Source organism: Primulina eburnea, chromosome 3 (genome assembly GCF_022965805.1).
Source record: "Primulina eburnea isolate SZY01 chromosome 3, ASM2296580v1, whole genome shotgun sequence".
Classification (NCBI taxonomy): Eukaryota; Viridiplantae; Streptophyta; class Magnoliopsida; order Lamiales; family Gesneriaceae; genus Primulina; species Primulina eburnea.
The window spans coordinates 1,603,510-1,617,721 of NC_133103.1; the positions used below are offsets into that span (position 1 = coordinate 1,603,510).

General features: G+C 38.4%; 2 protein-coding genes across 2 annotated transcripts; one reads left to right on the top strand and one right to left on the bottom strand.

Moving 5' to 3' along the window:
- The first annotated feature begins 705 nt into the window (after positions 1–705).
- Positions 706–7,638, top strand: LOC140825172 (DNA topoisomerase 2-like). Its single transcript, XM_073186783.1, has 19 exons — positions 706–1,328; positions 1,557–1,849; positions 1,934–2,000; positions 2,127–2,406; positions 2,495–2,694; positions 2,784–2,993; positions 3,117–3,230; positions 3,316–3,426; positions 3,546–3,710; positions 3,812–4,153; positions 4,354–4,487; positions 4,566–4,926; positions 5,013–5,199; positions 5,291–5,340; positions 5,447–5,875; positions 5,958–6,135; positions 6,212–6,279; positions 6,393–6,489; positions 6,869–7,638. The coding sequence occupies exons 1-19, from the start codon at positions 759–761 to the stop codon at positions 7,456–7,458; spliced, it is 4,446 nt and encodes a 1,481-aa protein (XP_073042884.1). The 5' UTR covers positions 706–758; the 3' UTR covers positions 7,459–7,638.
- A 1,524-nt stretch (positions 7,639–9,162) lies between these two features.
- LOC140825173 (probable copper-transporting ATPase HMA5) lies at positions 9,163–14,032 on the bottom strand. The gene is made up of 6 exons (XM_073186784.1): positions 13,589–14,032; positions 11,587–12,978; positions 11,235–11,489; positions 10,967–11,089; positions 10,372–10,851; positions 9,163–9,758 (listed from the first exon to the last, which is right to left on the bottom strand). Exons 1-6 carry the CDS (start codon positions 13,883–13,885, stop codon positions 9,342–9,344), a joined length of 2,964 nt encoding a protein of 987 aa, XP_073042885.1. The 5' UTR covers positions 13,886–14,032; the 3' UTR covers positions 9,163–9,341.
- Between the last annotated feature and the right edge of the window lie 180 nt (positions 14,033–14,212).

Genomic DNA, 14,212 nt, shown 5'->3' on the forward strand with positions numbered 1-14,212 from the left:
TTGGCGCAAGGAGACCCCTGCGCCAAATTTGGCGCAGGGAGAGAGGGGCTGTGCTATTTCACCAAAATAGCGCAGCCCCGTTGGAGCTCCAAAAGCTGCGCCAAAATTTGGCGCAGCGTTGGAGTTACCCTGAATAGATCCTCCGTGGGTTAGCGAGTGGAAAGGCTTAAAAAATTTGTAAAAGCTTTCAATCCGAACTTTTATTTAATCATACATCTATAATATCAATAGGATGAGTGGGTATCATCTGAGACCGTCTCACAGATCTTAATCTGTGAGATGGGTCAATCTTACTCATAGTCACGATAAAAAGTAATATTCTTAGCATAAAAAATAATATTTTTTCATGGATGACCCAAATAAGAGATCTTTCTCACAACTACGACTCGTGAAACCGTCTCACACGAGTTTTTGCTCAATAGGATATGATGAGTAAACATATTAGACGTTTAACAAAATACCATTTATCTCAATTTTGTTACGTTCAAGAGAATTCATGATCGATGAAAGAATAGATGGACATGGTAAATTAGTCGATTTGTTTTATGATCCAAAAAACTCAAGGAAAGAGAGCAACTTTTTGTTTGAAAACGAAAACGGGTCAAACCCTAAGCCCTAAACCCGCATTGGTTAATCCATCAAAATTCAAATTTTCAAATTCAAAATCAATAAAGCCGTAAACCCGCTCCTTTTAAAGCTACCATCTCACTCTTCGGTCCTATCTCAAACGGTACTCACTCTCCCCCAAATCCTCCGCCATGGCCGCAGCCCGAAAGGTCCCCCTCACCACCAGCAACAACTCCAACATTCCCCTGCCGGTAACCGCTGCCGGTAAGAAAACCATCGAAGAAACCTACCAGAAGAAAACCCAGCTCGAGCACATCCTCATCCGGCCTGACACGTATATTGGTTCCATAGAAAAGCATAGTCAGACCCTATGGGTATACGAGAACGAACAAATGGTCCAGAGATCCATCTCCTACGTCCCAGGTCTCTACAAAATCTTTGACGAAATCCTTGTCAATGCCGCTGACAACAAGCAGAGGGATCCAAAAACGGACTCGGTCAAGGTGACGATTGACGTCGAGTCCAACTGCATCAGTGTTTACAATAATGGTGACGGCGTTCCGGTGGAGATTCATCAGGAAGAAGGGGTTTATGTGCCTGAATTGATTTTTGGGCATTTGTTGACCAGTAGTAACTATGACGATAATGAGAAGAAGACAACGGGTGGAAGGAATGGTTACGGGGCTAAACTCACTAATATTTTTTCCAATGAATTTGTGATTGAGACTGCAGATGGAAAGAGGCAGAAGAAATACAAGCAGGTGCTAAGACAATTTATAAATTTAGTAGGGTTAGAATTTATCAAGTTTCTTTTATTTGGGATTTCTTGATTTCTGAACAACCCAGTCTCGTGCATTATTTAGGGAGTTTTTTTTTCTTCGTGATTCTATTCTCAAGAAGCTGATTTCTTGATTTTTACTTAACTCTTAATTACGTCTTACGGTCAATGATCAATTGCTAATTTTTTAGCATGCCCTGGTATTATGAAGGTTTTCTCGGATAACATGGGAAAGAAGTCGGAGCCTGTGATAACAAAATGCAAATCCAGTGAGAATTGGACTAAAGTTTCATTCAAGCCAGACTTGGCGAAATTTAGCATGACTTATTTGGAGGAGGATGTCGTTGCCTTGATGAAAAAGCGGGTAATTGATGTTGCGGGGTGCCTCGGGAAGACAGTGAAGGTGGAATTGAACGGGCAGCAATTTAATTTTAAATCATTTTCAAGTTACTGTGAACTTTATCTCAAATCTCCTTCAGTATCTAGTTCAGATCCGCTCCCAAGGTGTTTCTTGTCATGTTTTTCCATTATTTCTGGTCAGTTAACATTCAAAGGTCAGGGAACTTATGTGCTTTATCAATTTGGCAGATTTGAAGAGGAAGTGCATGGAAGGTGGCAGATTTGCATTAGCCGGAGTGAAGGACAATTTCAACAGGTACGGAAAAATAATGTTTTTGCAGTCTGTTCATTTATATGTTTATGTTTTATATATATTGGTCAAAATGGTGTAACATTATCATCGAGAAAGAAAAAATGGTTAATGAATCCGTTTGTCGAGCAGGTCAGTTTTGTAAATGGAATTGCAACAGTCAAGGGTGGAACTCATGTCGATTATGTCACCAACAAGATAACTGGCCATCTCATTAATGTTCTAAAGAACAAGAACAAAAAGAACAAGAAGTTTGATCTCAAACCACATACTGTGAAGAATCATTTGTGGATATTTGTCAATGCTCTTATTGACAACCCTGCTTTTGATTCTCAAACAAAAGAGACTCTAACACTTCGCGCAGGAAGTTTTGGTTCATCATGGGAATTCACTTCAAAGTTCTTGGACAAAGGTTTGCGGTGTTGGTTATTGTTGCCAATATATTGTCAGTGTACTCAGTCCTTTTCTCGATTCGAACTTTATCAATTCAACTTGTGCAGTGGCCAAGTCTGATATAATGAAAAACATTGAGGAGTGGGCCGAATTCAAGCAGAAGAAAGATCTCAAGAAAACAGATGGATCGAAGGACAGAAGGATTTATGGGCTTGCAAAGCTAGCTGATGCTAATGAGGCTGGGGGAAAAAGTTCTGAGAAATGTACATTAATCTTGACAGAAGGTGATTCAGCCAAGGCACTTGCGGTAAGTTGCCATTCTTATAGCTTTGCTCGAAAAAACTTGTTTTGCTTTGGCTGGCATTTAAATTTTAACACATTGAGATATTCATTTAGATTGCTGGATTGGCTGTCCTTGGACGTGATCATTATGGCGTGTTTCCTCTAAGAGGTAAATTGCTCAATGTGAGGGAAGCGAGTCATAATCAGCTAACGCAGAATCTTGAAATTCAGAATATCAAGCAGATTTTAGGACTCCAGCATGGTAAACAATATGACAGTGTAAAGTCACTCAGATATGGTCATTTGATGATAATGACTGATCAGGTATCTACTTGTTTTATGTTGCCGTCTTTTGTTCTTCCATCTCCACAATGTTGAAAATTCACATGGAACATAGATTGTGGCGCTTTGGAACTTTGACCAGAATCCATGTTTGTGCTAGTGCAGGATCATGATGGTTCCCATATCAAGGGGCTGCTAATCAATTTCATTCACTCATTTTGGCCGTCATTGCTCAAACTTCCTTCATTTATGTTAGAATTCATAACTCCTATTGTTAAGGTTTGAAGAAAATGAAAATTCTTGTATTTCAACTCAAAATCACTGGTTTTGTTATTTCCTAAATTCTGCGTTTCTTGTTCTTTAGGCTACTCAAAGAAATGGAGAAAAAAAGTCATTCTACACCATGCCTGAATATGAATCGTGGAAGGAAAGTTTGGGGGCAAATGCAAGAAATTGGTCTATTAAGTACTACAAGGTTTGTGCCTCTAAGAAATGAGCACAATGCACTTGACACCTTTAAAACTGATAACAAAGTCAGTCAAATTCCTTGTATTCTCTAATAGATTTTTTGTTGTCTCTTTACTATCCTTGAAGGGGTTAGGAACGAGTACAAATGAGGAAGCCAAGGAGTATTTTGGAGATCTTAGTCTGCACAAAAAGGATTTTGTATGGGTGGATGAACAAGATGGAGAGGCAATAGAACTTGCTTTCAGCAAGAAAAAGATAGAAGCAAGAAAAAGTTGGCTTCGCCAATTTGAGGTTAGCAGCTGGATACAGATCATTTTTGTTTTCATCATGATTATCTTCACACTAATTTCGTATTTACATGACTCACATGGCTATCATTTCTTGTTTTGCAGCCAGGCACTTACCTTGATCATAGAGATAGACTTATCAAGTACAGAGATTTTGTTCATAAGGAACTTATATTGTTTTCAATGGCTGATCTTCAGAGATCAATTCCGTCCATGGTTGATGGATTGAAACCTGGCCAAAGAAAGATACTTTTCTGTTCTTTTAAGAGAAACTTCATCAAGGAAGCAAAAGTTTCCCAATTCTCTGGTTATGTATCTGAACATTCAGCTTACCATCATGGTGAGCAGAGTCTTGCCAGTACCATCATTGGCATGGCTCAGAATTACATAGGCAGCAATAACATAAATCTTCTTAAACCTAATGGTCAGTTTGGCACACGAGGACAGGTAAGACAACGGAAAGTTGCACATATATTTTAAATTTTTTAGCTCTCATGTTGAAGATACATACCATCTAATCAGATGGTCAAATGGATTTTACAGCACAACATATAAGAATATATATATACCCAAACATTTCCGTTATTTGGTAATTCGTCATTTGCACTCTGCAACACAGAACGTAATGTTAAAGCTTTTGTTCGCAGGGTGGAAAAGATCATGCAAGTGCAAGGTATATTTTCACTCAGTTGTCTCCTGTTACAAGGTTTATATTTCCTAAGGCAGATGATATTCTCCTCGACTATTTGAATGAAGACGGGCAGCGTATTGAACCTTCATGGTGAGTTTTGGTTCATCGTGCAGCAAAACTTATATTTGCAGCAAATTATTTGAGAACTGATATAATTTGTCATGACAGGTACGTCCCTATCATACCGATGGTATTGGTGAATGGAAGTGAAGGAATCGGCACGGGTTGGAGTTCCTTTATTCCGAATTATAACCCTAAAGACATTATTGCCAATGTGAGGCATTTGCTGCACGATGAACCAATGGATGCTATGCATCCATGGTATAGAGGATTCAGAGGAAAAATTGAGAAAACTGCGACAAAGGAAGCTGGAGGAGGTAGCTATACAATCAGTGGAATCATAGAGGAAGTTGATGAAGTGACACTGAGGATAACAGAGCTTCCACTTCGAAAGTGGACTCAAGATTACAAGGAATTCCTGGAGTCTGTTGCCGCAGAGAATGATAAGAGCAAAGACCCATTCATTGAGGTGTTTTTACATGCTATTTAGAAACAATGTGAAGGAAGAGTCAGGGATTTCTTACAAAGTATTTTTTTCCTTTTTTTTTGTTGCAGGGCTGCAGTGACAATAGTACTGGGGACATCGTTCATTTTTTGGTTTGTATGTCTCCGGACAATCTTTTGCTGGCTAAGCAAGAGGGTTTGCTGAAGAAATTTAAACTAACCACATCAATCAGTACCAGTAACATGCATTTGTTTGACTCTAGCGGTTTAATAAAGAAATATGACACCCCTGAACAGAGTAAGCAGTGTACCATCAATATGTTTTAGTTAAACGGTTTCTTCCCATATACGTATAAAATGTTTCACTGGCGTCTTTTTGTCATTTGCAGTTCTTGAAGAATTTTTTGACATAAGACTCGATTTTTATGACAAAAGAAAGGTAAGTCTCATTATGTAAAATCTCAATACTAGTTGCTGATGTTGGGATCACTAATGCGCTAGCTTTGCTTTATATTAAGTTTTAATCAACGAACTTGTTTATGCAGAAAGCTTTGATGGCCAACCTTGAAAATGATTTGTTAAAATGTGAAAATAAATATAGATTTATACGGGGTGTCGTGGAAGGAAGCATTATTGTGAGCAACAGAAAACGAGCAGATTTGTTCCGTGAATTGAAGGAGAAGGGTTTTACTCCTTTCCCAAAAAAGAAAAGCTCTGCAGATGTCTTTATTGCAGGCTCAACTGATGATGCAGAAGAAACTGAGGAGATTTCCCCGGGGGCAACAATCCCAGGAGATTCAACAAGTGATTATGACTACTTGCTGTCTATGGCAATTGGTGCCTTAACTCTGGAGAAGCTGCAGGAGCTGCGGACTGAGAGAGATAAACTTCTTCAAGAAGTTGAGGACCTGAAAAATGCAACAATAAAGTCTTTATGGTTATCCGATCTCGATGCTCTTGAAACAAAACTTGATGTGAGTTTTGAGAATGCAATATATTCAATAATCAGTTGGTGTGATCAGTTTCTAGCTTTTATTACTTAAATGAGGTTTTCAGGAGCTAGAGCAAAATGAGGAACAAATAGAGATGGAGCGAAAGAAGATACTAGGCAAGGCAAAAATAACAAGACCGGTACTGAAGAATCCACGTAAGAATAACAAGAAGGCTAGCAAAAAAGAATCTGCTGAAGTTGCTGGACCAAATGAAATATTGATTAATTCTGTTCCACAAACAGGTTGGTTTATGTAAATAGCCATTTGTGTTTTCCATCCGTAATAGGTGACTAAAAGTATATGGACATTTGCCTTCAGATAATATTGCAGAAAACGAGAAAGGGAAAAGCAAGGCAGCAGCTAGAAAGAAAGCTCCTGCTCGAAAGGTTCGGTTTACTTGATCACACAGAGTGCAAAATGCATTCATACTTAGTAGTTAAGTAATAAATAAATGAACATCAGTCAGGTCTCCTGACTCTGGTTTTGTTTATCATGGCAGGCTGCTGACTCTGATGATGATGACTATGGCGGGATAGCTGGTCTAAGACAACGTCTGGCTTCATACAATTTGGACTCTTCTCCTGATCACGCCGAAGGTAAACTAAGGGTCATCTAATCAGTTCTCAAAGTATACTTTACTGGTCAGTTACGTTATTTCAGAGTTCTTGTTTTAGTTTGATTTATGCAGAAATCTTATCAAACCTAGTGATATAGTAGGCTTCTCTCCTATTTCCTATGACCAGCGGTACAGATTGCAGTCGCATTTTAATGAAGTTCGTAATTGTGAACATTTGACATTGTTTTAAAATCAATAGAAGATATGTTTTGTTTTCACGTCCAAAACATGAAAATGAACACTGGGAACTTGTCTTGATTTGACCAAATTGTATTATCCACTCTGTTCTTCCCAAAATAAAACTTAATTTACATGATTCTATTCACAATCCAACATTGAAATCCTTGTTTTTCGTACAGACATGGAAATCGAGGTGCCAAAGAAAAACAAAGAACCAAGCAAAAAGGCTGCTGCGCAGAAGAAGAAACTGTCAACTGTTTCCAAGACTCTTGATGATGAAGACGAGATTGAGATAATCGAAGATGATGATTTTCAACCTGAAGAGAATAAAAAGAAGGCAGGGAAAAAAGCAGCTATTGGAAAAGCAGCCCCTAAACCTCCTGCAGGGACCAAGAAAAGAGGACCAGTTAGTAAGCAGTCTCAAGTTTTAGGCCAAAAGCTGATCACAGAAGTTTTGAATCCGGCCAATAGTTCTCCTGACAAGAAAGTGATGAAAATGAGAGCATCTCCATTTAACAAGAAAAGCAGTTCTGTTCTTGGCAGGGAGGTTACCATGGAAACTGAGGAGACTTCACCAGAGCATGAAAACTCCGTTTCTTCTTTGACTGGTAGTGTGGCAGACAACGGCCAAGCTGTGGCTCCAAGAGCTCGACCTCAAAGGGCAAATCGGGGCAAACAGACCTATGTTATTAGTGATGATTCCGAGAGTGATACAACCGATGATTCTGAGAGTGATCTACACTCTGACTTTGATGATGACGAGGATTAGTTCACTTTTAAGTTCTTGCAAATTAATGCCCATTAAAAATAGAGGTTATCGATGATTGCATTGTTTATTTTGTTTACATTTTTTTACCTTGTGATGTAGAATGAGTAACAGTTGCTACTCGCAACCTTTCTTCTTTTTTTCCCTAAACAGTTGTTTGATCAGAATTAAGTATTGTTATTTTTCATTTTTCCTAAACAGTACATCTTCAAACAATGATTATGTGTTTAATTAAAACTAGATGAAACTTGCCAGCAGCTCTATAATAAGTTTAGCGTTGCCGCCTTAGAATCGTTGATGCATTTGACATCGATATTATTTAACAATCATATGATAACAATTCGATAACTAATTTTAAAATCACTCTATTTATTTCATAAAATCAGATATTGTTTATAAAATTTTCAGAAAATCTCGATTCGTATCAGAATGTATTACAACAGATGAATATAAAACATAATATAATATAAACGAAACTAAACAATTGCAGCAAAAATGAGTTTGTTCTTCGTCTTGTAACTGTTCCTTGCTCTTATCTGAGAAGGGGCGAGTGAGTAATGTGCTCGTTACTCAGTCAACGATAAAATCCTCCCAAAATATTAAATCATTTTTCAATAGAAATTGCAATTATAATAGTAATAATAAATATACAAAAATACCGATTTTCAGGAATAAACATATATCAAACTTATGCACTAAATCGATTATGAATTTAATGGCTAATTTGTATCAGTATCAATTATCAGTTGTGTTCAGAATTTATATTTCTATATTTTTCACAAATGTAGTGTTTCGAGAATCATGCATAAAATATATGATAGCTAGTTTTAAAACAAATTACACGAATAAAATATAAAGCCTGCTTACTTTATTGTTCTTGAAAAAAAAAACGTGACAAATGTTTTATGTGCTTCGCTCGAAAATAACTAGAATTTCTATGTGTATTCGAACATTGTTTGGACACAACTGCGGTTTGATTCTTTGACAGCACTTTTTGCTCGAAATTCTTGAAGAAATGTTAGTAGAATTTCGTTCTCCTTGTAGCCGGTGTTGCTCGAATTTTTTAGGTGATTTTGCTGTAATTTTTTGGCTTTCTCTTAAATTTCTAGTCCGGCGATTGATTTGATAAAGGAATATTCTATTTGTGTTTTCGATGTTGTTTTCTGAACTTGGTTTAATCCCAGATGGTTTGTTCTTCTCTCTTATTAAATGTTTGTGCTCTGTTATTACAACCGGTGCTAATGATTCAATGGTTTAATCATCTTCTATCTATGCATTTCGTTGATACCCTACTCTTTGAATTTCGAATAAAAGGAATGCTACTATTTGGTGTAGGCTGGAAGTTGTTCGAGTTTGACTTGTGTTCCCTATTTGGTTTCTCGAGTCATTGTGTAAGTGAAACGATTAATACATTTGAGGAGGATCGTGACCTTATTTTAGAACCACACAAGAGAATCTTAAAATGGATCGAGAATGTAAGGAATGCAACGGGGCCTTACTTTGATGAGCTTCACTCGATCTTGTTACATGTCAGAGAGAAACTAAAAGAACGAAGGTCCAAGCTGCTACCAAACTATGAGGAAGAAAATACTAAACATTAAATGGACTTTTCTTGATGTGTGAACATCAGATGAAATTGCTAAAGCATTCAAATAGTTTTTTTGAAACCTATCGATAAGATTATTTAATTAAGAACTAATAAAAAAATTAGAGTATTAAACATAACTTATGCCCTGTGTGGCAGATGGCAGGTTACAAAGAAGATAACAGCGTGACATTACATGGCATATCACAATATCACACAAACACGAGATAGATGAACGTTTCAAAAACAGAAAGATGTCTCCCAAATATTTACATGATTCTGCACGATCCAAGTCACACAACTACGCAACAGTGATCCCTCTTATTTCAAAAGTATCCAACACCTTAGGTCTCTTGTAATTCTTCAGTAAAAGAGAGCTACAAACAACACTAACCGAAGAAGCTGCCATTGCTGCTCCAGCAATCCACGGCGGCAACCGGAATCTGGTTAAAGGGAAAAGTGCACCTGCAGCAATTGGGATGCCGAGCACGTTGTATCCTAAAGCCCAAAGATAGTTATGACGTATTCTATAAAAGGTTTTTCTTGAAAGGTGTATCGCCGTTACAACATCCTCCAAATTGCTCTTCATGAGAACAATGTCAGCAGCCTCGACCGCAATGTCGGTGCCTGCACCAATTGCCATCCCAACATCTGCAGCTATGAGAGCCGGTGAGTCATTGATTCCATCTCCGACCATTGCCACAACATTTCCTGAAGCCTGTAAGAAACAGTAAGCTTGAAGATGTTGAATGGCAGTACAAAAATGTATGATGAGCAGAGTCCGTGTCATTATACAAAAGACAACAGCTGAGGATGGGAGTGAAACTCAAATTTTCAAACCATGCCGCGGCCAAGTTCTATGTTTCAAATTTGATATGTAATTTTCTTTTTCAAATACATGCTCCACCACGTACCTACATATTTTCGTGTTTTACATATACTACGTCCCCAATCACAGTTTTGGTTACGTTCTTGAGTGGTAGGATACCATAGAGAGTGAATTTCTTGCATGCTTAGGGAAGGAATTATAGTTTCAGATGGGTTGAGGAATGGAGCCATGGATATGAAAGATATAAGAGATAGACATCATTCACACTCACACCATTCCGAGGAGGAGATTCAAGGATGCATTCGGATAGATCCATGAGGAACACAAACAGATGGATAGCTCAAGTTATTTATATTGCTGCTTGGTGGTTTCCATGTATCTGGGAAGAGGTTTTGGTCTAATGTTCCTTTCATGTACCTTCCATTTCTCTCTACTTGTAGGGTATCTAACCCGGCTTGGTACTGATTGGTTTTTCAGAAGATTAATAAGAAAAATGTTTTACCTGTAGTTCCTTCACTATCTCTGCTTTATGCTCAGGTTTGGCTTCTGCAATGACAGTATCTATGCCAACTTCTTTGGCAATTGCTTTTGCAGTTCCCCAGTTATCACCTGTCACTACTATACTCCTGATTTTCATAGAATTCAGAATGGAAATGACATCACGAGCCCCAGGTTTTAATGGATCAGATATGGCAAGAATTCCAACTAGCTCCTTATCGATAGACACAAGAATTCCAGTTTGAGCCAACCCTTCAGTCTCTGCTAATATTTCTTCGGCATCAAGTGAAATATGGACCTGATGATCCACCATCATGCTCTTATTTCCCACAAAAACTTCTTTGTTTCTCACAACAGCCTTCACGCCATGTCCAGTAATGGATTCAAAGTTCAGGGCTTCAGGCCAAGCAGGATTCTCCTCATCTTGTTTGAATTTTTTGGCATACTCGACAACTGCTTTGGCCAATGGGTGTTCGCTGTTTACCTGATAATTCAAAACACACAACTCGGTCAATATTGACATCCCATGGATTTATATTCTGCAACTCTACAAGCTTTTTACTTCTCTATTAGGTTCTGTAGAGTAAATAGGAGAATACCTCAGCAGCTGCAACCAACTCATAAAAGTCCCAGAGAACCATATGTTTCAAAAGCTTTGTGTTGACAACCACCGGCTTTCCAACCGTCAGAGTTCCCGTTTTGTCAAAAACTATATAGTTCACCTGTTATAACAAGCAGAAACAAATTATATAGAGGTAGCCTAATGTGTTGCAAGTGGATAGAGTGACGATATAACTGTTTGTACTATGATATTTGGTTTCAGATATTCACTAACCAATCACAACAAACTATACTCGATAATCGAACCTTGTGAGTGCTTTCTAATGCCTGGCCACCTTTAATTAGGACTCCTTGAGAAGCACCAACTCCAGTACCAACCATAACAGCTGTTGGTGTAGCAAGGCCAAGTGCACATGGACAGGCTATGACCATGACAGAAATGCCAAACTGGAGTGCTAGCTGAAAGCTATCCATGGAAGAAGGAATCCAAGATTTGGGGTATCCATTTAATTTCCCAGATAAAAACCAGGCGAGCCATGTAGAAAATGAAAGAATTATAACCTGAAAATTGCATATGGGCATCCAATTTTAACCCTGTGAAAAGATACAGAGCTAGAAATTTTAAAACCATAACTAATAAAAATAAGTTTATACTTACTAAAGGCACAAAGTATTTGGAAATACGATCGGCAAATTTTTGGACTGGAGCTTTTGCCATTTGTGCTGATTCAACTAGCCGAACAATTTGAGCTAGGGCACTCTCTGACCCAACCTTTGTTGCCTTAATGTGCAGCACCCCGTTTGTGTTTAGAGTCCCTCCAATAACCATGTCACCTTTCCTCTTTGCCACAGGCCCAGACTCTCCAGTAATCATGCTCTCATTTACATGACTTTGGCCCCAGATAACAAATCCGTCACAAGCTACTTTTGCTCCTGGGATGATCTTCATGACATCATTCTTTTGTATTAATCGACTGTCTATTTCTTCCTCGTTCAACACATTTCCTTCACTGCCTAAGGTCAAAAGGGTTGCTGTTTCAGGAGTCAAGTCCATGAGCTTCTCTATGGCTTCAGATGTCTTGCCCTTGGCCAAAACTTCCAAATACTTCCCAAGAAGTATGAAGGAAATAAGCATTGAGCTGGTCTCAAAAAAATCAGTCGACTCAAAACTTGGAGAAGTAGCAGCTCTTAACACCGAATAGACTGAATAAAAATAGGCAGCATTTGTTCCAAGTGCTATTAAGACATCCATGTTTGCTGAGCCATGACGTAAAGCTTTGTAAGAACCAATATAGAATCGACGGCCAATGACAAACTGAACTGGAGTTGAAAGAATCCACCTTAAAATCTCCCCAATGCTAAGCATGTTAACTATCTTGGTGTCCAGCCCATGTTTGATACCAGGGATATACATGAAAATCATAGACAGTAAAAAAACAGGAACCGTGAAAACCAGACTCCAAAGAAAAGATCTGCGGTATTTCTTGATTTCCTCTTCCCGATGAGTATCTCTCCCCCCTCCTTCAGGAAATATTGTTGCCTTGTAACGTCCAGATCCAGCCGACTCTATAATTTCAATGAAATTTCTAGGCCCGGTCAAATCTGGTCGGTAAGATACGGATATTTTTTTCAGCTCTGGATCAAAGTTCGCATCTTGAACTCCTGGAAGTGCTTGAATAGAATTTTCAATTATTCTCATGGAACTTTCTGTGCGCACTCCATCAATTTGCAGATGTATTTTGCACCTATCTTCACCAGTACTAACGAGCAAGGCCTCAAATCCAGTATTTTCTACAGCTTCCAAGATCTGACTACAGGTCAAGATCTTTGAATCGTAATGGACTTCGGCTTCCTCAGTTGCTAATGCTACATGTGCTCTTTGTACACCTGGTAAAGCTTGCAAGGCAGATTCAACAGTTGAGGAACAAGAAGTGCAAGTCATTCCTTTTATGCGAACTCGGCATACTTGAGAAGATTTCTCATTTATTTCATCATTAATCAACGTGGCTTCAAATCCAACATCATCGATAGTCTCACGGATGGTTTCCTCCTGAACATGCAGATTGCAGAACATGTTAATCTAGTTCTCATTGACGGAGCTATTTCGTTCCTAGTAATTGTAAATTATCTAACTTGATAACTGGACTTTTCTTCGGAACACAGACAGCACAATACACGGTTTTTATTGGTCTGTATGTGTCTATGTGAATAAGAAAGATCCCAGAGACGGTAGAATTGGATTAAGACACAAACATTTTAGGGGAAGCCCACTAGCCTTAGTATTAGAGTCGGGTGGCTCCTTCCCTTGCTTTACACATACTAAACCCCCCCACACAACCCCCCAAAAAAAGAACTTTCTCAAAATCTTGATGTCTAGGACCGACCTGTATTTCCCACCCATCCTCGAGATCAGCCGCTGCAGGAACTAGGCAGTTAAATCTGGGTTGTTTTTATCAAGAAATGAAGGTAAAATCTACTAAATTTGAAAGAAATTGCCTCCACGCATCAAATATTAGCAAGCTTTCACACCAAGCACGAAGAACGACAGTAAAACATGAAGAAATGTTTCAACGAACATCCCATCAAATTAATCTCAAATTTCAAAACTAAATCAACAAAAAACACCCCAAGACGCATAAAAATCTAATCTTCTTACTCACATTAACGAAAGCCGGGTAAAACATGACTTGAGCGCGATTGTTCAAGACATCAACCGCCGCCTCCTTGATTCCGGGGAGGCGTTTGACGGCCTTCTCCACCGATCCAGCGCAGGCTGAGCACGTCATTCCTACGACGGAGAAAAGGGCCTTGGCTTCTGACCCTTGCATGGATTTTTCTTCGTCCGATGATACGATGACCCCTTTCGGATACCTGGGCATTGAAGGATAGCGTGGACGTGGGGATAAATCCCCACTCTCCTTTCTTATGCATGCAAACGAGAGAAATTTCGCCGCCATTAAAAATTCTTCTCGAGCAATTGCAAATCAAAGTCGATCCTTTTATTTGATGAAAGATTTTCCGTCTTTAATTCTGCAATATACGAAGAAATGGAGAATTTGTATACATAGTGCTTGGTGAAGACGCAATATTCAGTTCACACACGCTGCGTCTGCACATATACATTTTAATTTTTACTTCTAAATATTCGTCTACGTACATATTTATATAAATATCGATACAATATTTTTTTATTTATTGAATGTATAATTTTATTAATAAATAAGTATTATTGACATAATTATATACTATAGATATTTATACAGTTTATGTGACAATATTTTTCG

Coding starts and splice junctions, on each gene's coding strand:
- LOC140825173 (XM_073186784.1), bottom strand. CDS start 13,885: ATGGCGGCGAAATTTCTCTCGTTTGCATGCATAAGAAAGGAGAGTGGG. Junction 11,490..11,586: donor CCAAATACTTTGTGCCTTTA/GTAAGTATAAAC, acceptor TGCAATTTTCAG/GTTATAATTCTTTCATTTTC. Junction 10,852..10,966: donor AGTTGGTTGCAGCTGCTGAG/GTATTCTCCTAT, acceptor TTGAATTATCAG/GTAAACAGCGAACACCCATT.
- LOC140825172 (XM_073186783.1), top strand. CDS start 759: ATGGCCGCAGCCCGAAAGGTCCCCCTCACCACCAGCAACAACTCCAAC. Junction 2,994..3,116: donor TGATGATAATGACTGATCAG/GTATCTACTTGT, acceptor GTGCTAGTGCAG/GATCATGATGGTTCCCATAT. Junction 4,488..4,565: donor CAGCGTATTGAACCTTCATG/GTGAGTTTTGGT, acceptor TTGTCATGACAG/GTACGTCCCTATCATACCGA.